The following is a 23847-nucleotide window of genomic DNA, read 5'->3' as shown; positions in this document are numbered from 1 at the left end:
CTTATTTTTTTAAATAATTGTAACATGACGGCCAGCTTGTTGGGGTTTCTGTCCCGCCCAGTACCCCACAGCCAGCAAATCCCAAAGAGAAATCACACACAGGACTCCATAAGGTTATAAACTGATTGGCCCATTAGGTCAGGCTTCTTGTTAACTCTTATAACTTATGTTACCCCATTATCCTTATCTAAATTAGCCACATGGCTCCGTACCTTTCTCAGCTGGGCAAGTTACATGCTGCCTCTTCGGTGGTCTGCGCAGGAGTGGAGAGAGATCTTCCTGTGTCCCAGAATACTCCCAGTCTCTTTACTCCACCCCTACTTCCTGTCTGGCTTTCCCGCCTATACTGCCTGCCTGGCCAATCAGCATTTTATTAAAATATGATTGACAGAATACAGACAATTCTCCCACACCAAATAATGTCTGGTTCTTTGGATGGTCCACACATTTATACAAGGTCCATTGATCACAACAGCCCATCACTGCCTCCCCCTAACTCCTTCCAGTGCCCTCACTCTGTGTCTCTCCCAGTGCCCTCACTCTGTGTCTCTCCCAGCTTCATGTCTTTTTATTTTTTTATTAATAACCCCCCGAGTCTAATCTGTGCTGCCCGAATGCACATCTACCCCATCTTTTTGCAACATGGTCTCCCACTCAATCTGGAGCTCTCCAGTTAGGCTAGATGGTTGGCCAGCAAGCCAGGGACCGTCCTGTCTCCACCTCCCAAGTTCTGGGATTGCAGGTGTTCACTGATTTATGTGTGTGCCAGGGATCAAACTCAGGTCCTCATGCTTATATGGCAAACGTTTTACTGACTGAGCCATCTCTTCAGCCCCCTCGTCAGGAATTTTATATGTTCTTTGAAAAATATCTATTCAACTTCTTTGACCATTCTTTAAATTGTTTACTTTCTTTTCCTCTATTATTGAGTCCCATGAGAAACTCATGCATTCTGGATATTGTACTCTTATCAGATATGTGATTTAAAGGCATTTCTCCCATTCTGTCTCTTTGCCAGTGTCCTTTGAAGAACAAATGTTTTTAATTTTGGTGAAGTCCATCCAGTGGATTTATTTTTTCTTCTGTTGCTCATTGTTTTGTGTCATATCTAAGAAACCATTGCCTAATCCAGAGTCTGAAGATTTATGTCTATACTTTCTTCTAAGAATTTTATAGTTTTAGCTTTTACATTTTGGTCTTTGATCCTCTGTGAGTTAATATTTATGTACACTGTGAGGTCATATGCTGTTTTTGAAAACAAGTTCAAGCGATAAATAACTGAGTTTTAAAAGATGTAGCTCTCTTTGATTTTAACTGAAGATTCTGTGAGACTTTTTCAATGTAGCCTTTAATGGAAAGAAAATAAACTTTGAGCCCTAATAAGGCTGACGTGGTCACAATGTACTTTAAAAAGTCGATGAGCTAAGAATCTCTAGAAAATACTTTTGAAATTTTGGTTTTTAAAGCTCAACTTCTTTCATTAAATATTTAACTTAATGAAACCATGTTTTAATATGTTGTGTAACTAATATTCTTACACACATTAAAACCACCTTTCCTTCCATAGTCAATGACCTTGCTTTAATGCAGTGGTTCTCAGCCAGGGCAGTGCTCCCCCGGAGAAGACTTGGTAGTGTTCGGAGACGGTTTTCGGTGTCACAGGGCTTCTGACCTCTGAAGGGGTAGAAACCAGAGCTACCATTACCAGTGCATCCGATCAGCTGACATGACCCTGTTATCCAGATTAGTACACCATAATGTCAAGGTTGAGAAACTACCCCGGCTAAGCCAGGGTCCTCTGCAGCAAGGTCTGAGGTGATGAGAGTTTGAAACCCCTTTTCAACCTCATGGGTTTCTTTCATTACAATACTGAGCCCCAACCTCTTTCTGTCATTAAAATCTTCTATGGTACCCTGGTGAGGTGGCACACATCTGTAATTGTAATAGAGAGGAGGCTGAAGAAGGATGAGAAATTGGGGACCTCTTTTGGCTACAGAATGATACCCTGCTTTTGAAAGAGAGAGAGAGAGAGAGAGAGAGAGAGAGAGAGAGAGAGAGAGAGAGAGAGAAATCAAATAAACCAGAAAGAATTTTGAAACCCTTTATGGAGATGAAAATTCCATGCCCCTTGAGGGGACCATTGGGCGCTTACCTTCAGGGGTTAACTCATTTCATATTTGTGTATCTGGGGTTTACATGTTGAATGACTGACCTCCTGCTAATATGTATGTATTATGTATCTGTTCTGTGTATCTTATCTGATAATAGAACTGTGGGAAGCTATCACTTGGGGGTGTTTAATATATCAGTGCTGCTGAGATGGCTCAGTGGCTAAGAGCACTGACTGCCCTTCCGGAGGAGCTGGGTCCTCCGAAATTTCCAGCACCTACACGGCAGCTCACAACTATCTGTAACTCCAGTTCCAGGGGGTTTGCACCCTCACATACAGGTCAAACACCAATGCACATAAAATACATACATAATTAGTATATCAGTACTGGCCAATCTTTCACATTACTTAATTTTAACTTCCCCCAAATATGTAAGAGACAGCCATCATCATCATTATCACTCACATTATGTAGCCATAGAAGCCATAACATACAGGGTTAGGGAGGCTTGGTGAATGCCATTCTGTTGTTCCACCATTAGTCCATGACAGGGCTTAGACTTGATGTGGCCTCACATCACAAAGCAGGTGGGTCAGCCACTATGGATAGCAGAGGTCACCCACTATGGATAGCCATAGATAGACATGGCAGGCAGTAAAATGTACCCTTACCCACTAAGTCACAAGAGCCCTGCCATGGGCTAGAAGGAGTAGACCCCCACATCTAGCTTTAGGAAGCGCCGTATGATCTGTACCTGCCTGCAGAAGCATGGCTCGCCCACCAGCACCTCCGCAGTGGATGCTGTCTGTGAACCACTGTGACTCTCACGGCATCCTTTGGATTCCCTCAGATCAGTTCATGTTTGTTCTTCTGCCCACTGGTCCTCTTATAAAAGACCCCAAATCCCAATGTCTCTGCTGACCTCTGGCCTGTGTTTATTTGCACATACCCCAGCCCCCACCTTTGAACCCCTTGTCCCCAAGTCTTGCAAACTGTAGACCCTTGTGACCCAATGTGAGGCCACACCCTGCTCCTGTTGAAACCACAGCAGGGGGAAGCTGGGGGGAAGCTCTTCATGAGCAGCCATCGCTATTAGCCAGTGGTGTCTCTCTCCCAAGCTTCACCCCTGTGGGCATGCCAGTCCCGTGTGCCCCTCACCCTCTCCTCAAGAGGTCTTCAGGAAAGGATCCGGCGTGGTGTGAGTGACAAGGAGTAAGCACTTCAAGGGAACCCATACTTGAGATAGGAGTGACACCAATTTGGTCAATTTGGGGGTGCACCTAAGATTGCATGCCTGCCTCTGAGGCATCCCCTTCTAGCTCTCTAAATGTAAGGTGCACAGACTGCATGAGAGTTAGGAAGTTTGCCTCTCCCCAGAATCTAAGGGAATACCCTGGGTTTGTGCATGAGCTAGCCCTGAAACTCCTTGGGCAGTCTTTCTGTGTTCTGGGCCTCAGTTTCCCCTTGAAGGGAGGGTTACATAAAAACTGGTCTCTATGCATCCTTGAAGCTCTCATTATCTTTGGTTCTTGAAGTGCCAGGGGCTGACTTAGGTGAAACCCATTTGAGTGATTGAAATCCCCCTAAGTAGGAATCGACTTTGGTAGTGAGCCCACACCTAGAAGTCTCCCCATGCTTGAAGAAGAGAACGGAGCAATTGGGTGATGCTGTCATTCTTGAGAGACCCATCTCCAGAGGCAGCATTTAAAACACTTAGCAATCAGTTCTCAGGAGCACAGCCCTACCAGACCCCAGAGGCCATAGGGACTGTGCACTGTGTGCGCCTTAGCTGCCTTGTCGTTCTGTCAAGCCTTTCTCAGGCTTGTTGGGGTGGGGGGATTCCCTCTTTGAGTCCTCTTCCATCCAAGACCCTACCAAGCTCCCTTGGCTTCTGTCTCTGATCACTTACCACGCTATAACAATATAATTTTGTATCCAAGTACTGAGTTCCAAGAATCTCTCTATGTTCAGCCTATGTTGGTTACCCTATTGGTTAACACCATACATTTAAAAAGGTTACTGGTAGTGACACCAGAGGACTGAGCCCCACAGCTCCTCTCTGCCCCTTAAGTGCTGTGTGGCCTGGGACAAGTCCCAGCCCTTCTCCAGCTTTCTGGTTCCTTACATAGAAAAGGAAAGGACTTGGCTGGATTCTCCAGCTCTGAGGCCCCCACTAGTCTGTGTTGTGTTTCTGGAGAATTGCGTATCTATAGCTGCTGACTGCTCTCTCTTTCTTTCTCTCTCTCCTTCTCTCTCCCTCTCTCTCTCACCCACCATCCTCATCTTAGAATGCACTGCTCCCCGCAGGCCTGAGGCAGAAGGATCAGACCACCAAGGCGCCCACAGGCCCCTTTAAAAGAGAGGAGCTTTTGGATCACTTGGAAAAGCAAGCGAAGGAATTTAAGGATCGAGAAGACCTGGTTCCCTACACAGGGGAGAAACGAGGTACTAAACAACACAGCTCTCATGAGCTTGTCCTTCCTGAGACATCACAGAGGACCACTTGTGTGTCCTACCCTGTGTTGGGCCAAATGTACCCGGGCCTCTCTTGTGTCCTTCCTGCCTGAACAGTAAACAGTCCGTTACCCCAAAGCATCATCTGTGGTGTTATATTCAATCAGCTGGGGATGGTTTGAGGAAAAAGACTCACCCAGACAACCAGAATGTCTCCCCAGATCCTCTTTAACTAGGGCGTATTGCTTATTTTTCATCAACACCTAGATACTTGTAAGGGAAATAGAAAGCTATTGCTAATGACATCAGAATATGAGACCTAAACAAGGACCATTCTGTGGAAACGAGGAGCAAGGTACATCGCCCAGCTCCCTCTGTCCTGACTCTGCTTTCTTTAAAGTCTCTTTTTCTGGCCCTGGCTACAGCCTTCCTTCATCTCTTCTCCCGAGACTGTCTGCTCCAGCAAAAACAAGCCTTCTTGGATGGCACACTCTCTACTCTCTGCCCGGTTAGCTGTAGAATCTGTGGACCAGAAGGATAATGAATAGGGTAGACCAGAAGTCTGAGTTCTGTGCTTGAAAATTTACAGACTTTTTAATGCTGCAGGACCTTTTTACCTGTCCCCAGGCCCTGAGTACTCTTCCCTGCCACCCAGCTCTATGCCCTCATGGGTGTGTCTAGTAAGAGATGCAGTGGTTAAAAAGAGCCTATAGCCCAGGTTCTACTATTTGTTATCAGTGAATTCTTTCTCTTTCCGCTTCTGACAAACTGGATGAGAACATTCCCAGCCTCCTGCGACTTTTGGGAGAACTGAGACATGTATAGCCCCACCCTGGCACACAGCAAATATTACGGATGCATTAGCTATGACTTCCCTGCCCGTCACATTCCATCTGTACTGACCTGTCTTTCAGGGACACTGCCCCTGTTTCCTCTGATGAGGTGTACCGCCACTCTCTGCTCCCTTCTTGGATGTTTGCCCTCTCAGGGACCTAAGTGAGTCTTTCAAAGCTGTTCACGTTCTCTCTGATTCTCCTTAATCATCTTCTTCTCTCAGGAACTGGTCCCTAAGGGTTGGAATGTGGGTGATTTTTGACTACCTGGTAGCCCCAGCTAGCACAAGGGCTAGCCTTCTGTAGTGCTGAGCAGAGCGTGGGCTGAGCGTGAGTTACAGGAGATGAGTGTGTGCCACTCCAGTGACATACTGCCTTAGCCCACAGGCCAATGAATGTCTTGTATCTTGTCACATCCCCAGTACCCAGCTACACCTTGCACACAAAAGGTGTCTCATGAGTAGTTGTTGAATTAAAGCATTGTTTTAATGGATTGTCCCCTATTCTCTACTCAGTCCTCCCACGGCCCCTAGCTGCAAGAACATAAACCTGCTGAACCTGGGTCTGTGTCTAGAGCTGTCCCCTCTGTGACCCTGTTGTCAACAGAGTATGTGACGCTGTGTGGCTGCCTACTGGCAGAATGTGAAAGCATAGAGAGGCAGACATTGTGGAGGGAGTCCAGCCATCGTCAGCCCTGGGGTTGGAGCTTTTCCAGGCTCTCCTGAAAGCTAGAAAGTCCAAGAGACTCAAGGGGCATGCAAACCACAAAACTCCAAGAGTGCTGGTCTGGGTAGTAAGAGGGGGTAGCGATGGCAGGGAGGAGGTTTGCAGAGTGGACCCAACAAAGGCTGTAGTGATGTTTTCACCCAAGGACCTGTGCCATAAGCAGAGCTGTCTGGCCTGCACATTTGAAACCCGAGGAAACAGAGGCTGCGATGTCAGCAGTGGCTCTGAGGGAGCAGTAGAAAAGCTAGAATCCCTTATGTTCCCCTATGACGGCAGGCTTAAAGGGTCCAACAGCATCATCGAGAATGTAATTGGAGTTGGAGACATGACTCGGAGGTGGAATCTGACTTTTCTTCCAGGGGACCCAGATTCAATTCCCAGCACCCACATGGTGACTCACAAATGTCCATAACTCCAATTCCAGAGGATCTTCTTCTGGCTTCCAGGGGCACGAAGCATGAATACGGTGCACAGACATCCATTCAGCCAAAGCCCCCATACACATAAAATAAAATAATATTATTATTTAACAGAATATAATTAATGGTTGCTGAAATTCTTATGGATTAAATAAGTAGAGATCTCCACAGAGGGGCTAGGGCCAGAGGTATCTCATGCCATTAGCCCATGCTTTACTGAGAATTTAACCCCCACACTGGGCCAATAACTAGCTTGGGCTGAGGAGAAGTTGCACCCAATCAGCCCAAGATTCTGGAAGATGTGCTGGGAGCCATGCATCTGTGTAAACATCCTGGAGAATTTGGAGCGGGAGTCATTCACATTCAAATGGGGAGGTCAGAATAGAATTCCATGCAAGATATTTTCATTAGATTTCGATTTGACTGCATATGCTGGGAAATTGCATAAATAGAAATGAGAGATTAAAAAATTAAAGGCTGATTAGTCATCTATCTGCCCAGTGCCAGGAATCAAGGTCCTCTCTGGCTTTTCTTTCTGTCTCCCCTGTAAGATATCTTTATTGTCATGCCCCATCTAGCTGCTGGAGTACCAGCCATTCTAAGGCTCACATTCCACCAAGGGAGAGAAAGAGAAGAAAAGAAGGATAAGTCCCTCATACGAGGATCATGGAGTCACATGATCGGGGAAGGACCTGTAGCAGGGGGCCAGTAAACCGCGGGTCTTAACTATTTACTGAATGTTCATTTACACTGCTTCAGTCGTGTCCACAGCGGAGCTACAGCCCCAGCTTAGGCATTTCCTTTTCCTTGCACATTTCTCCCTTTGTTTAGAACCTCGCCTCACTGAAGAGTTTCTCATACATTTGCCCCCTATGATTTTATTGTGTGCTTTGCTCGCAGAGGTAAGTGATATTTACTATAAGAAGAAAAGTAATTTTTTTTCCATGGAAAATAAGCACTGATCCCATACCAGGACTGGGGGCGGGGGTTCTAGACAATTCTTTTCTTTTCCCAATCTGTTTCTGTGGACTGGCTTATTCCAAGTATCGCCTACAAGTGAAACCAAACTCTCTCTCTCTCTCTCTCTCTCTCTCTCTCTCTCTCTCTCTCTCTCTCTCTCTCTTGTGTGTGTGTATGTCTGACTGGCTAGTTTCTTTCACTTGGTGTGTTTTCAGAGTCAGTCATATTTCACAGTTGTTGAGCCATCCATCCACAGATAGACATTTAGGTTTTCCCTCTTTAGTCTGTTAAAATTAAATATTTCTGGAGAAGTACAATGAACATTCCTATACAAGTATTGGAGGTTTTTGTTATTGTTGTTGTTTCTGGTTCAGGGAGCAGGACTAGAGATCTGGGCAAGGGCTCTACCACTGAGCCACATCTCTTTCTTCCTCCCCTCCACCCCCTCCCCAGCCATGACCAGAGGCGGGGTGTCTCCCTAAGTTATTTGGGCTGTCTTTGAACTCTCTTGTTCTGTAGCCGAGGTAGGCTTTGTCCTTGCAATCCTCCTACTTCAGCCTCCTGATGAACTCAGATTATACACTTGCACCACCAGGCCTTACTCAAGATTAATAGCCTGTTTTCAGTTCTTTGGAGTGTATACCTAAGGATAGAATTGACGAGTGATTACTCTTTAATCGTGGAGGAATTCCAAACTTCAATAACAACTGTACTATTTTTTTTTTTGCTTCCCAGCAGCAATACATAAGGGGTTCAGTTTTTCTCATCTTTCCCAACACTTATTTGCCACATTCCCTCTGCAGCCGCATCCTCATGGCTGTGGAGTGGTGCCCAGTTAAGCACCTTCACGTGTGTTTGTTAACTATGTACATATCCTCTTTGGGGCAATGTCCGCTCAAGTAATTTGCCCGTTTTAAAGTTGGGCCATTTGATTTTTGTTGATGAGTTATAAAATTTATTTCTGTATTTTTAGATTTTATTCCATTTATTGATTTGTGTGGTCATATGCATGTTTGCACATACATATGTATGTGTACATCCACCACCACAGGGTGCATGCCTGTGTGGGTCAGAAGACAGCGTGCAGGTACTGGTCCTCTCCTTTCACTGTGTGAATTCAGTGGACTGAACTCAGGTTGTCAGGTTTGGTGGCCAGGGCTCTTTCTTACCAGCTGAGTCGTCTCATCAGCCCTGGCTCTCTGTTTCTAATACTAGGCTTTTGTTGACTGTGTGACTCATGAACATTTTGCCCACTCCGGAATCGGTCTTTGTCCTTCCTTGATCACCCCCTCTGAGACATAAAACTTTCAATTTCGAATGATGTTCAAGAGGGTCTCTTTTGTTGCTTGTGGTCACAGCAAGAGTCCATTGCTAATCCTAATCATGCTGTTGTTTTCTTTAAAAATGTCTTGGTTTTAATTCTGATAGTCAGGCCACTGATCCATTTGAGTTTCACTTTTGCCTATGTTGTGAGGTAGGGTCTGACGTCTTTCTTCTGCATGTGCCTATATCTTGTGACCCAGCACGTGCTGAATAGACATGGTACATTGTTGATAATAATTTACACATATGTGTGACTTTTTCCTGGGCTCTCAATTCTGTTGTGTTGTTTGCTGTGTCCACGCTTACACCAGGACACCATCAGCTTTGTGCTTTGAAATTAGTGAGCACGAGGTTCCTGATTTTGCTGTTTGAGAGGATTGTTTTGGTTATTTGTGCGCCTTCGCTTTTCCACATAAATCTGAAGATTAGCTTTTCTGATTCTGTGAAAAAGACTTCTGGGATTTTGATGGAGATTACGTTTTAACTGTAAGTTATGTTTTATCTGTAAGTTGCTTTGAGTAATATTGCTAGCTTCATATTATGAAGTTTTCTAATCTGTGAAACCAGATTGTTTTCAGTTATCTCTATTTTTTCTATTTCTTTTATCAAGGCATCATAGATTTCAGTGTACATGGATTTAGACTTTATTCCCAAGTATCTTATTCTTTGGTTATTGTTGTGAACTGCTTTCCTGGCTGCCTTTGCATATTCCTGTTGCTGCTCCATAGAAGCCCCTCTGATCTCATCCTGGGCACCAAATGCTGCTGAATTGATGAGTCCCCGGCATCGTTTATTTGTTTGTTTTTCATTTAGGTATGGGTTTTGTCTGGTTGCTTGACTGATTAGTGGTTTATTGGAATGTAGAAGTTTAGACTTTTCTCTGCATTAGAGTATGTTATTTGTAAACAGAAATGTCTTCTTCTGTTTGGGCTCCACCTCTTTCTCACACACGGCACTCACTCTCACTAGAACATCCCATGCGATGCTGATGGCAGCAATAAAGCCGGGTGTCCTTGGTTGTTCCTGATCTTGGGGACTCTTCCCCTACTTCTGTGAGGTCCCAGGTCAGAGACAGTTGTCGCACTGACTCCCTTCTGATCGCCCTACCCCAAAGCAGCACACACATGCCCAGTCATAGACTAAATGAACTGAATGCCAAAGACAGTTCATTTATAGAGAAAAGAAATTTACTTCTCAGAGTTCTAAGAGCTGCGAGGTTTCAAAGCTGGCAGCAGAGGCGCGGTGGGGGTGGCGTTCCTTTTTGCGTGCTAACATGGTGAGGAGAGCAGAGCGACAGCAGGCATGGACGCTCAGGTTTCTTTTTTCTTCCTTCTCAAGTCACTAATGCCTTCCCAGGAGCCCAACCTCGCGACTTCAACTCATCCAGATTACCTCCAGCAAAGCTCCCCCTCCACATACCCTTAACAGATAAATTGGGATGAGGTTCCCAGGGTACAAGCTTGGAGGGACACATGCAAAACCTCACGCAGTTTCTCAGAAATGAAATTTCTCGTGATGGTTTTCAAACTTGATTTTTCACAGAAAATTTCTTCTAGGACATATTTCTTCTTAAAGATCTCCATGATCTTCAAAATAAAAAAAAAAAAAGAATTCTTTGATTTTGAGTTGTGTTTGAGCAGGAATCTGAGTGTGAGTGCAGGGTCCACCGCAGCCAGAAGAGGGCGTCAGATTCCCTGGAGCGGGAGTTACAGGCAGTTTTGACTCGTGGGAATTGGGTGCTGAGAATGAGGTCCTCTTCAAGAGCAGTAGCCACTGAGCCTTCGCTCTGCCCCCTCCATGTCTTTTGTAGTAACTTCCGGAATTGTCTGGTACAGACTTTTCTAACAGACTTTACTGGCGGATACACAGTGGCCGCTCTTCTGCCTGCCTCGTTCCTCCTCCGCCCACTTACGAGCACGCCAGACTAAGAACAGAAGGTCCGGTGAAACTAGAATGCAATCGGATCTCTTTCAACCTTTAACAGTCTACAGGTTTTTCTCTTATATCAGAACCTTTTGTGAAGGGATCTCAGGTCCCGCTGTAGCCATGCACCCTGTGTGTTTACAGGAAAGATCTGGGTCCCCAAGCAGAAGCCCATGGATCCCGTGCTGGAGAGTGTGACGCTGGAGCCGGAGCTGGAGGAGGCCTTGGCAAATGCCTCAGATGCAGAACTGTGTGACATTGCAGGTAAGCCCAAGGTACAAGCCTGTCTTCCTGAAGGCTTCCCACGCAGAGAGCCTCCTCTGCTTCATTTGAACATTTGAACACCCTCTCTATTTCTAGGAATAGAATAAGATTTTTTTAAAAAAAAAAAAATATGTTCCCAAAAATCCAAACTAAATAAAACCATTCAAACACGCCCTGTCATGGAACCACCTGTTGTTGCCCTGAGACAGCTCCCTGGGGTATAGGAATGTCATCCAGGGAGAGCCAGGATAAGCCCTGTCCTAGATATACCCACCACGACTGTGCTTTGAGAATGGTTACCTTCATACCTCTTAAGTGCCCCCTTCCGCCCCCATGATGCTCCCCTACCGTCTCCACAAGCAATATACTCCAGAAGGTAATCTGCTATTGCAAACCCTCTGCTGCCCCCATCTCTCCTTACCACTGTAGAGCCTCTGCTCTATGCACCTGGTACCCCATGTCTCTGGGGTTCACTGCAGTCTGCACCGGCACCCCACCTGCCTCGCCCACACTGTGCCCTGGCTCAGCGAGTGGGAGGTGTGGGAGTAATACTGCAGACCAGTGGCGTAGGAGAGGAACGGGGTGATAGGGATGAGCCAGTCGTGAGCGTGGTGCAGGGAGAAGGGCAAGCTGGGCCCAGAGATCGAGTGGGTTCTGTGTCCTTAAGGTAAGGGAGATACTGAGTTCAGTTTGGGACCTGGGGCATCTGGGTTATCTGTGGGCCATCCAGGTGGAAACTGCTCCGCTGTGCGTGATGGCCTAGCATTCTGCAGGAGGTTTCCTTTGGGCATGCTCAGAGTTGCCAGGCTTTAGGAAGAGCATAAGGCAGGTGGAGCCTGGGTTCAGGCATGGAGCAGCACAGGCCTAGCACTGGGCCCAGCAGCCAGTCACAGATGAACAACGACCGAAGGACTGAGTGAAGACAGACAGACTGACGGGAAGACAGACAGATTGATGGTAAGAGAACCAAAAAGGCAGTATGGGGTTTCAGGCTGCCAGAGACAGTGGAACCAAGGCCCAGGCCGGACAGGCTGTATCTGCCTCTGCTTCATCCAGTCCGCGGGCCTCCCGGGATGCTATTTGTGGCTCTTGGTGGCGTTAAGGCAAGAGGAGGGGTCTGCAGATGGCCTTCCTCTTAGCCAGAAGGGCTGTGGGTCAGTGGTTTACACTGCATAGCAGTGGTGACCGCAGGTGGTGGCAGCGAAAGCCAGACTGCAGGGACCTGAGGAGAGACTAGACCGAGCAGGCAGGCAGCCTCTTTTTCCAGACGGCCCCTTTCCTCAGCACCACCTCAGGTGAATAAGGACAAGAGTGACAGGGCCCAGAGAATGGTGTCCAGTCTAAGCAGTGCCGAGAGGCCAAATGGCCCCAACAAGAGCCCAGACGTGCAGCTCAGGAGCCAGGGCCTCAGCGGGTTACGTAAGATGCCAATGGAGCCATGCCAGATCCTTCAGCGTGCCCACATATTTCAGCCACTCCTCTTCCCCCGCAGGTCCCTCGACTCCTGGTTAATCTGTGCAACAGGGAGAGTGGATACCTTGCCCTGCCTGCCTCTATTTCTTCCCCAGGAGCTGTTTTAGTCTGGGGCCTGCTCATCTGAACCCATGCATGACATCATGGCCCTCATGAGGGCACACGGGGATTATTAAATGACTGCTGTCAGAGCGGGCTCCTGTGACTGCCTGAGCCTCAGCAGAGCAGGCCTCCGAGTTGGGTGTCTGGGCCTGCTCTTGGAAACATTTTCCTTGTTGTTGTCAGCACACTGTGGTGATCTGCCTAAGATCCCAGCCCCGTGATGTCCAGAAAGGAGCAGGAGACTGTGTGTGCATCCCAGTGTTAGCTGACTGCCCCTGAGTGCCTGTCACTGCTTGACTTTAGCCATGACAAGGTGGCAGTGCCTATGGGGAAGGAGGCATGGGCCGTCAGCTGAGTGATAAACATGTTCCAGGTGCTGTGTGAGTGGTTCTCCATACGGCTCTGTATTTATTGACTGTGACAAACCCTGTGAAGTAAATTCTATTATTGTCCCCGTTTTACCCCAAGACACCAGCTGTTCCTAGTGCCGGGTCAGCCACAAGGAGCGAAGAGGATGCCAGGCTTTGTGGCTGTGGGTAAAAAGCAGAGCCGGGCAGTTAGAAGCAAGTTGTCCTGGGTGGCCAGAGGTGTTGGCATGGCAGGCCCACCCATCAGAAAGGGACCGTTTAGTCCAGGAGGGGATAGTCGGACTCCCCAGTATGGGTGGCTTATTGAAGGAAGGAAAGCCTAGAGAAAGGTGAGGGGACCTGCAGCTGCCTCTGGTCGACATGCTGTCGTCACAGGGTGTCTCCACGAACCGGGCCTTCATTAGGTCTCTCCCACATGGCACCAGTTACCCGGAGCTTTCCTACCCACCGTGTACCAGGCTGGGGACTTGGTTCTGGTGAGAAAATATCCGAAGGAAACAGCTCTGTCCGCCCTCGTGGAGCTGGCATGGCACAGGCAAATGAGACATGATCAGCAAGAGTGTCACACTGGGGTGATAAGTCAGGGAGCACAAGAGGGACACTTGGATTAAAGGGTGGGGTCAGGGGAAAGAAAGGAAGACAGCTAGGGGTGAGCTAGAGAAAGTGGGGTAGGAAAGAGGAAGTTCCAGGATGGGGCCCTCGGGCACAGTGGAAGCTCCCATCCCGGCCAGGGACGGGCTTCTTTATGTAGCAGTCTCAATATCTGAAATGGTCAGGAGCTTGTGGGAGACCACAGAGTGGGAGACACACTGACCCAGGGGTGGCGGAAGGAAGGCGCGTCACTGACAATCCATGAGCTTCCTCACTGAGTTGATAGACATTGTTGGAACCCCTGTCTTTGCTAGGCTGCATGAGGTACAAGAAGTGCATGGGAGGACAGGCCAAAAGTATGTAGGTTTCAGTCTGAAACAAGTCCCCACAGGGTGCTCAGTAGAGCTCATGGGCCTCTGGCGATGCAAAGGTCTTGGCCTCTGGCCTATGACTTTAGCTTCAAGGCCACTAAACTAAAGGGGGTCTGTTGTCTTCCGCACTTTTCTGTGGATACCCGAACCTCGAAACAGGCGCGCGCTTTCCTGACCCGAGCCCACGAGAATGGACAATTGTCCTAGGGGTTTGAACAGAGACGACACACACACAAAGAGACCTGGCTCATCTGCCGAGGAGCAGCGGCAAATGGCCGCTTTATTAAGCATCAGTCGGATATATATACTGTGGGGCAAAAGGACACCAGCCCCCACCAGGATCAAGGAAAAGGAGAAGTCAGGGATCCACACCCAAGGTCGGAGAGCAGCAGAGAGAGAAAAGAGGAAGCCACGTGGGCGTGCCAAGGTTCAGGGACGAGCTGACCCGGGAACCTTGCCTGCGGCGAGAACCTTGCTTGCAGGTGGAACTACCACAACGGTTAAGGGAGAGTTCTTTCTAAGCTACACCTTTGGGCCGTAGGCAAAACTGACAAAACAGGAGAAGGCAGTTCTATGCCACGCCTTCAAGCTGATGCAGTGGAACCAGGAAGCAGAACAGCCCTGCAAAGCGTCTCGGATAAATGGGGAACCTGTGCACCTACAAGGTCGGCAGCAAGCTCTTGAGATTATCATTGCCTCCCACACTCGCTCTGGGATTTGGTCCTAGCTGGCCTTTAGAAACCCTTGCAGTAGGACAGGAATGAGGAAAGGAGTGGGGTGAGAAGGCCCAACCTTTGGAGAGAGCACCTACTCCCCAAGGGGAACTGGCTAGCCTTTACTAGACTGTCTCTTGGTCCTCGGTGGCTTCATTGTCTTTACACACCCGTCCTCTTCTCATTCCAAAACTGTCAGGGGATGTGGCTTTTCTAGGAACAGTTCCCCAGCACCAAGTCCAGAGCCAGGTTCTGTGCCTGCGCCTGGGATGTGAGAACACACCTCACAGCCCTCTACCAGGACCCCTTAAGCCTGTAGCAGCTGGAGGAGCCTGGGATGTGTGCCGTGATCACACTGCATCCTGAGCGGAATTACAAATGGAAGGAGCCCTGCCAAGGCAGAGAGGAAACAGAACTCAATGTTCTTTTTCAGAGTTCAAAAATAGTCCTTTTCGAGTTTTGAGGAAGATCTAGACTTAAAAAAAAAAAAAAGGAAAGGAAAAAGAGAAAGAAAGAAAAGAAATCAAGTCTCTTGGTGCTAAAATCAGCCTGGCTGAGATCTACAAAGAAGGAAGCAACACAAGATGTCAGGGGAGGGGTTTTCTTGGTAAGGCTCACTCTTGGTGACTATGCCTACGAGCTGGGGGTGGGGAACGGGAGAGGCCACAGTAGCCCCAGGCTGGTGGTGGCCATTTGGCTTAAGCCACACTCTCTCCTTTCTCCTTTCCCTCCCCTCTCGTTCTTTCCTTCTCTCCAGGAACTCTAATTTCTTCCTTCTGCGTCCTCCTATCTACACATACCATCTCTCCTATGTTGTTAGGCCTAGAATTCTCCAGTTGAGGGGACCATTTTAGACTTTAGAACTCTTAGTAGCCCAGCAGACACAGTACTGCCTTATATACTAGGAGCCTCTCTGCTGAACCACACAGCAAATCTGTTAAGTGTGAGGAGGGACATTCGACAGCACCACGGGGATGCTTATCCTAGAACACCGAACAGGCTAAAACTGGGAGCATGGTTGTCAGGTTGCTCCCATGGAAAGGTAAGAGTTCAGCATTCACACATATGCAGCTTTCCAGCTGCAAAATCCAGGGAGACCAAGGAGGAAATGACCTCTACAAGGTCACTCGAAAAAGTAGCAACAACCCAAGGCTCTTAACTCTTGGTCCCTCACACTCCTCCGCACCCCTCTCTAACCCATCACAGGATGCGGGGATTCAGGCAACACATATGTTTTCCATTTTTATTTTTATTTACATATCTCCTTCCCCTTCTATGTGCTCTGAACCGAGGCAGTGCATTTCATATGATCCCAACCTTGGCGAACCTGAGACCTCCGCTGTGTGGGGGCTGGAGCACCTCTCTGGAAGATGAGTCTCCGTGACGTGACTCACCTGCTGCTGACTCAGCCTCCGCTCCCTCAGCCCACGGGGACACAGCCTAAATTAAAACCTCGAGAGCTGGAGAAGCAGCAGCTGTCTCTCCCCAGCCCTCCTCAGGGATGAGCCGATGAGCCGGCAAGGCTAATTTTAGCAAAGACTCCTAGGGGCGAGAAACAGAAGGGACTTTGAGATCATCTCTTCTGTGGTTCTCAGTTCCCATTTGGGGTACCAAAATCACCTCAAGGATCCAAGCATAGCTGTACGTTCCTGTAATCCCAACACCTGAGAGGCTGAGGCAGGAGGATTATGAGTTCAAGGTCAACCTAAGTTACATAATAAAAAGGGGAAAGAAAAAGACATGCAAAGATATTGCACCCCTCTGTCCAGGAAGGAGGTGGATATTGGTGTTTTACAGCCCCAGGCAGTCTGCACATGCAGCCAGAGTGAGGGTCTTACATCACCCCTGGCTGGACACAGGCAGCTGAAGCCAAGAGAGAGGAGTGGCTTGCCCAGAGTGGCACTGAGAACATAGTCAGAGCCACAACTTTATCTGAGTCTTCTTAAGGCCTGCCATGTTCTCTCTCCACACAGAGAACATATCTACTGAAATGTCTTAAAAATTAAAAAAAAAAAAGGTCATCAGATATTTGCCATATGTCTGCTACATTCTAGAAGAGACGGGAGAGCAGTGATACTCTTCCTTGACCCTGGGGAGCCCCGGCCCAGCAGAGAAAGCACACAGGTGTCCTGGAACCACCTTTGTTCTGAAGTACATTGTGGTGTAGCAAGGACACCTGCTACTGAAAGAGAGGGGAGAATCTAAGGAACCTCCCTGGAGGAGGAAGAATCTCACCAAGTCTTGGAGTAGTGGAGGTGGGGATAGCTAAATACAATATAGACTGTCCAGTTGAATTTGAATTTTTTTGCTTGTTTTTTGAGACAGGGTTTCTCTGTGTAACAGCACTGACTGTCCTGGAACTCACTCTGTAGACCAGGCTGGCCTCGAACTCAGAGATCCGCCGGCCTCTGCCTCCTGTGCTGGGATTAAAGGTGTGTATTATCACCACCTGTCTGAATTTGAGTTTTAAATAAACAGCAAATAACTTTTTAGTGGAATCTGGTGGAGCAGGCTTGTGATGTCAGCTCTTTAGGAGGCTGAGACAGGAGGATCAACATTCAAAGTCAGCCTTGGTTACAGAACGAGTCCAAGACCAGTCTGAGCAATGTAGTGGGATCCTGCCTCAAAATAAGAAGTAAAAAGAGGGCCAGGAGTGCATCTCAGTGGTAGAGCACTTATCCAACATGGCACAAGGTCCTGGGTTCAATTTCCAGACCTGGAATGAGGCCTACAACTCTTGAATAACTGATCTCAAATGTTGAACAGGGCATATTTATGCTAAGGAATTATCATGGACCCAAAGATCATTTCTGGCCCAGGGCACATGCTACTCAGGCAGAGGGGGTGTCACCACCCTTGTACCTACCACTTATCCAGCCCAACCTGTTCCTCTTCTCTGTCTCTCCCGACCTCCAAGTCCACTGCCCTGCTTCTGTCCTTTGCCACCCACCATCCCTACCATCAGGAACATTCTTTCTTCCTTATTTTGACGTAGCCAACAACTGGTCACCCTTCCCTTCCCGAGTCCTTCATTTATGCTCTTCCAGGATGCACTGAAATGTCCTTTGCAACACTTGACACCTCCTTGCTTAGGGTTTTAAGAGTGTAGGCCCCTGCTCAGCTCTGCTTGCTCCCGATAAGTTGTAAGCTACATGAACAGAGCCCCATGTTCAGTCCCCCAGAGCCGGCACACAATGAAGGCACCCAGTAAATGCCAAAGAAGTGAATGAGTGAAAGAATAGCCACGCATGTAGTAATGAAGTTGTCTTGACATTTCCAGAAAGAACTTTCTGGCTGTTCTTTGTTGAATGTTGGGAAGTAGAAAGTAGGGAGAAATGAGAGCCAGACCAGCAATTCCACAGGCCCATTAATGTAGGTGCTTCTCCACTAACAATGGGGCAGTGATCTGATGACCCCATGTAAAATGAAAATGTAAGTAAAATTGCATTTGATACCCAGCTGAACACAGCAGCACACCAGTTTGAGGGTGTTGCCATCTTGTTTTTCTCTCCGGGTGGTGGTCTAGAATCCTGAATACCTTATCAGATGTCAGTAGTCTAGGAAAGGAGCAAAATATAAATCAAAGCCCTGTTTCTACCAAAGCGCATCACTTTCAGGGCCATCATAAAGTTGAAAAAGTATAATGGGACAATTGTAAGTTGATGGCAGCCAGAAAATAGTAGATCTTCAACCAGAGCAGAGGTTCTAGCAAGGGAGGTGGGACAACCTGAGAGACCCAGGGAGGTCAAACGGGCCCGAAGAACAGGGCAGAAGATGGAAGTACACTCCCTGAAAGAGATTCTTGCTGGAAAGACTCGTTCTGTTGGGGCACAATGGGTTGAGTGAGTCTGTGGGTCTTCAAGGAGACCTGGGAACCAGAACCAAAGGGAGGCCTGGGGAGGGGGCGGTCTAAGAGCCACATGAATGAGATCCAGGATGAAGGTGACCCACGGTTTTACAGTCTCGTGTATATGTTTCTTACCATGCTCCCAGCATGTGGAAGATGGGTGCCCAGGGGGCATCTGTCTGCAAGAACAGAATCATGGACCCCCCCTTTGTCCCCACAGCTATCCTGGGCATGCACACGCTCATGAGCAACCAGCAATACTACCAGGCCTTGGGCAGCAGCTCCATCGTGAACAAGGAGGGACTCAACAGTGAGTACACAGCCCTGCTTGGCTGCCATCCCCTGCCCTTGCGGGGCCCTGGGACTGGCTCACAGAGGATGCCTTGAAAGAGAGGCGCCTTCTCCTGCATCTTCAAGCCCATGCTCCCCATACTCCGGCTTGTCGCGTTTTACGCAGGCAGATCTCTTCATCGCTTCCGCTGGGATGAGTCCGCTGGGATTTTATGTCTCGTTCACAAAGCCCCCTTCATCTCAATGCCACGTTTCTTCTAAAGGTTTTAGAGATTTGCTTCTTGTGTTCGGTGCCTTAATCCTCCCCGAGTGGGTTGTTGTGCGTGTGTGCTGGGATGAGATGCCTCTGTGTTGTTTGCCCGAATGCGTGTGTACCTGGGGACGCTGTACCAGTTGCTCTCCGCCTTATTCCTTGAGACAATCTCTCAGTGAACCTAGAGCTCACAGATTTGGCTAGACTGGCTGATTGGCCAGTCAGTTCCTGGGGTCCCCTGCCTCCACCTCCCCAATGCCAGCATTATAGGCGCAGGCTGCTGCACCCAGATTTCTTTGTCTTTTCTAACATGGAATCTGGGGATGGAACTCAGGCGCTCGTGTTTGCGAGATGAGGACTTTACTGATCAAGCCCCCAACTTAACAATTTTAATGGAGATCTATTTTTCCCACATAATAGTCTTTGAAAAATGTGTCCCTTACCACTCTGTGGGGGCTCTTTCTTTCTCTTCAGTTTCTGCTGTTCTTCTCTGTCCCATGAGACCCTTTGGCCTTTGGGCCCATGTCACATTGTCTCAATTATTTGACTGCATCATTCCAAGCTGACATTTTGGACCCAAAGAGAAATGAAGGTGCCAAAAGAATTAGCATCCTTTCTTTTGGAAGAGAACTCTGTTTCTTCCCAGCCCCGACCTCGTCTTCCTGTCCTAGAAACCCACTGTGATAACAAGCGTGGCAGCAATACCACCCCCACTGAACAGACAAGGACTTGAGAGTCAGAGTGTTCAGGTCTCGTAATGACTCAAAAGCAGCGTCCAGGGTTACCCAGACCTTCCTCCCTGACTGCTTCCGACCTATCCCAGCCCCTGGTACCCTCTGTAATATGCTGCCTCCCATATACTCTGAACTCAACCAACGCTTTCTCTCAAGGAGTCCTTATGTTGGAAGAAAGTGACCCCTGTGTTTCTGGGAGCCAGCTCCTTCTTATCCATCACTCTAGGTGTGATTAAACCGACACAGTACAAACCTGTGCCCGATGAAGAACCAAACTCAACAGATGTAGAGGAAACGCTGGAGCGGATAAAGAACAATGACCCAGAACTTGAAGAAGTTAATCTCAACAATATCCGGGTAATGTCCTGCTATTTTAGTCCAAGTGTATTGGGAGTAGGTGTTTTCAGTAGGGGGGGCTACGTCTTGACAGACAGATAGGTGCCAGCAGTCTAGGCTATATAGATCAGCAGGGTCCTATCTGGACCTGGATATGTCTGAATCAGAAACAGAGACAAGCCTTGACATATGGGAATACTTAAGGGTTGGCCAGTGTCAACAAGCAAGTCCCATAGTCCTGGTTTCTCTCAGAGGACAATTACAGGCCCAGAAGTCCACCAGAGGCCAATCCAGCTTTGATCTGGATGCCTGCCATGTTGTGCCAAAACACAGAGATTCTCTGTGTTAAAATTGTGAGTCAGAACCACATTGCAGCACAGAACTTCAAGGCTGGCAAAGCCCCGTGCCTATAAGACTCATGGGGGTCACAAACCCCAGGCAGGCACTGCCCCTGAGGTATCCCTGGTCCCTCAGAATCATGCTCATATTCAATCTCATTTTACAGCCAGGGAAGGAGATGTTGGTACAAGTGCCCGAGCTGTGTGCCATAGCACTGTGGCTACCGGTGCAGGGTATGGGAGGAATGTGGAAGCAGGCCCAGCTGCCTGCCCACCTGCTCTGTGCTGAGGCCCCAGGATTAGATGTGAGAGGGTGGGGGGGAAGAATGGAAGCCAGCCCCTTACTCCTGCTCTTCTTTCTTCTCGGCTTTCTTCTCAGTGATTGCCAGTCCCAAGCACAATCAGATTGAAAACCTGCACCCCAGTTTTCTCCTCCACCTGGCTCCTTATTCTTCTCCCACGGGGGCTTAGGTGACACTTGGAAATGAGAGCTCTGGGAAGCATAGCCCGTTCTCTCTTGGTGCCTCCATTGTCTGCCATGTGAGCGTCGCTAACACAATCCAGACTTGTGTGTTCTGGGTGGTGACAGGCCCAAGTGACGGGACTTCATTAGGAGGCCTCAGCCAAGGGCTTGAATACCTCCAGGTCTCAGTTTCCCTTCTATACCTGGAGGCAGTTGGACATAGACCAGTTTTCATCTGTTGAGATTAAAAAAACATACACTAATACCCAGGTGTTCCTCTGAGGTTCTGTGTGTGATGGTGTGGGGCTGGCCTGCACATTGGCATGAGAAACTGTCGTCAGGACCCAGACATGAGGCAATGCTAAGACCAGACCCTTTGGGACAGATGTCTCAGAGAGCATTCTGTCTTTCAGAGACCCAAAGAGGGGAACAGAATCCCCCAACGTCACACAGCCAGTCAGACATGCTGCCAGTCACTGGGTGGACGCCAGAGTCCAGCCCTGCCCTTCTCCCAGTCTTTTGTAAATATTCCTCTCAACTTCAGGCACTGAATGCTACCTTTTCCTGAGCCTCCCCATGCATGGAAGAGAGTTGCGGTTCCTATCTGAAACTTTCAGGGTTGATTTTATCTGTCTGTGTACTGGGGAATCCTCAGTGTCTTAGCCCTCTGTCCCATGGCCCATTCAGAGATTTGCTAGAAGCCAGGCTGTATTTGGGGAGAGAGCTACTGTCCCCTCACCTCTGTAAGCCACCTGGCCCCATGACCCATGCAGGACTGCTGCTCACTCTCCTGCCCTTTTCTCTGCAGAATATCCCCATACCCACCCTCAAGGCCTACGCAGAAGCCCTGAAAGAGAACTCCCATGTGAAGAAGTTCAGCATCGTGGGGACCCGCAGCAATGACCCTGTGGCGTTTGTATGTTCTGACCTCTCCACTCTGCTGTGTAGCTCACTGGGCACTCAGGCCTGGTCCCACTGATGAAGAATCCTACTGTGGCATGGCGAGGGGACTCAGCTAGGAGCCAGGGAGGGATGTATATGGGACAGCCCTCACACAATGCCCTCTTCTCATCCCAGCTAATCCTTGCAACCACCGTGCTCTCAGAAGGGTGGTGGGTCTCCAGGGAGGATAGGCAACGGGCTTTGTCTGAAGTCACGCCAAAAGAGAAAAGCAGACCTGGGATCAAACAAAGTCACATTGACACCTACAGTTGGTCTTTCTCAACCCAGCACTTCACGCTCAAAACTCCTCCCCTTCCTGGGGCTCAGCATCTCCAGCTCCCACATCCCCGTCTTTACCAGACAATCCCAGCGACCGGTTTTACTTTTACTGCCTAAGTAGCTGGGTATGGGGATGTGCACACCTGTAATGTGGCATTAGGGAGGTGGAGGCAGGAGGATCAGAAGTCTGAGACTATCCTGGGTTCCATGGGGCTCTGTTTCAAAATACAAACAAATTTAAAAAAAAATTGTTTACTCAAAGTAAATTGTACTTACAAAGTAACTGTTAGTTCTTTTTTAAAAAATATTTCATACAAATTTCTTGACAGTCTGTAAATAATGCTGAGTTAGACTCTGGAAATCTGCCTGTAACCAGTCTTATAGTCCACATTCATGATTGTAGCCATAGTTGGAGCTTGAAGGCAGCCAAAAGTTCCAGCATGGTGAGGTGCAGAGGTAGGAATTAGCTTCCCAAAGAGAGTAGGTCGAGGAGTAGTAGGAATCAACCCTCTTCCATTTCTAAAGTAGGTAAGACTGATTCCTGCAGAGGCTTTTGAAAGAACTGAATGAGCTCCCAGTGGGGGGGCAGAGGCAGTTCACAGGCTGCCAGCGTGGGAACTTCTAGATGAATGACCCCTGACTGACCTCGATGGTTCCCAAGTCTGTCTGTAGTGACTTAGCTGGCGACACCCTGTGTGCTACTTGTTCATGGACCAGAAGCAAGGCACGGCCATGCTGGCACTCAGCTCCATGCCATGGATGGTTTGGGGGCATGGACTCCGTGCCAGGCTGACAGCTGGTGGCAGGCCCTTTATACCTGCATACCTATCACCAAGTGCTGAAATGCTTCTGGTCTGCTGCTAGACCCGGTGCCAGAGCCCTGCAGGTCCCACTGCCTGCCTGCCTGGCACTCTCTCCTACCCTCTGTTCCTCTTTTGTGACCCATCACCCAGGATTTGACACGTAGCATGACAGGGTTTCAGGGCCTCCCAGTTAGCTCATGGCCTGGCACACCTGCCCACTGGTTGTTAAACTGGGTTGGTGGTTAGGTCAGGTCAGGTTGGTTAGGTTAGGTCAGGGAGAGGGTGTTGCTGGTGAGGCTCAGGGAGGCCACCCTACACAGGTCGGGAACAGCCATTGGTCATAGAGAAGCTGACACACCACCTCTTGGCATGCTGGACTGCGGGAGCCAGGGGAGGAAAGCGGACAGCATGAAGGCTCTCTGGGAGCTGGGCCTCTGGCAGGGTTCAGCAAGCTGGGGAGCACAACAGGGCAGCCTTTCCTGGCATCGCTTCTGACTCCCTGGCACACAGATCACAGTGTCCCAGGTCTCACGGATGCTGGTATCTTCTTTCCCCATGACGCATAGTTTCCCCCAGCTGCTAATTACCTCATTTCCTTCAGAGGCTCCGATTGTCATCTACACCCCCTGGCTAGAACCCTCTCAAACGTGCTGAGGGCCATCTGAGCTGTACTAGGCAAGCCAGCCCTGTACTCTCTGGGGCTCAAAGACCATGGTGACATTTCAACAGGGCTGTAGAGGAGACTAGTCAAGCATCCACCGGGGATTTGGAGACTCACCAGGGGCCGTGGTGGTCATTGTTTGATGGCCTACTGTGTGCTGGACACTGTGTGGTTAAGATGGGCGGTGGTGGGGCACGCCTTTAATCCCAGCACTTGGGAGGCAGAGACAGGCAGATTTCTGTGAGTTTGAGGCCAGCCTGGTCTACAGG

The 23847-nt window shown here is 48.7% G+C and overlaps 1 protein-coding gene across 4 annotated transcripts in view; it reads left to right on the top strand.

Moving 5' to 3' along the window:
* Tmod1 (tropomodulin 1) overlaps positions 1-23847 on the top strand; it is a 74772-nt gene that overhangs the window by 33137 nt on the left and 17788 nt on the right. For 3 of the 4 annotated variants that reach the window (XM_048419966.3, XM_048419967.3, XM_085677192.2), the window contains exons 3-7: positions 4400-4556; positions 10894-11013; positions 18699-18788; positions 19983-20113; positions 21702-21809. In XM_048419966.3, coding sequence (XP_048275923.1) covers positions 4400-4556; positions 10894-11013; positions 18699-18788; positions 19983-20113; positions 21702-21809 — 606 coding nt within the window. The remainder of the gene's footprint in view (positions 1-4399; positions 4557-10893; positions 11014-18698; positions 18789-19982; positions 20114-21701; positions 21810-23847) is intronic. The other variant, XM_048419968.3, reaches the window with a different exon arrangement.

This window comes from Myodes glareolus, chromosome 16, assembly GCF_982192425.1.
Source record: "Myodes glareolus chromosome 16, mMyoGla1.1, whole genome shotgun sequence".
In the NCBI taxonomy this organism is placed as follows: Eukaryota; Metazoa; Chordata; class Mammalia; order Rodentia; family Cricetidae; genus Myodes; species Myodes glareolus.
Note: the sequence above shows the minus strand (reverse complement) of the source record. Positions and strands in the feature narration are given on the sequence as shown.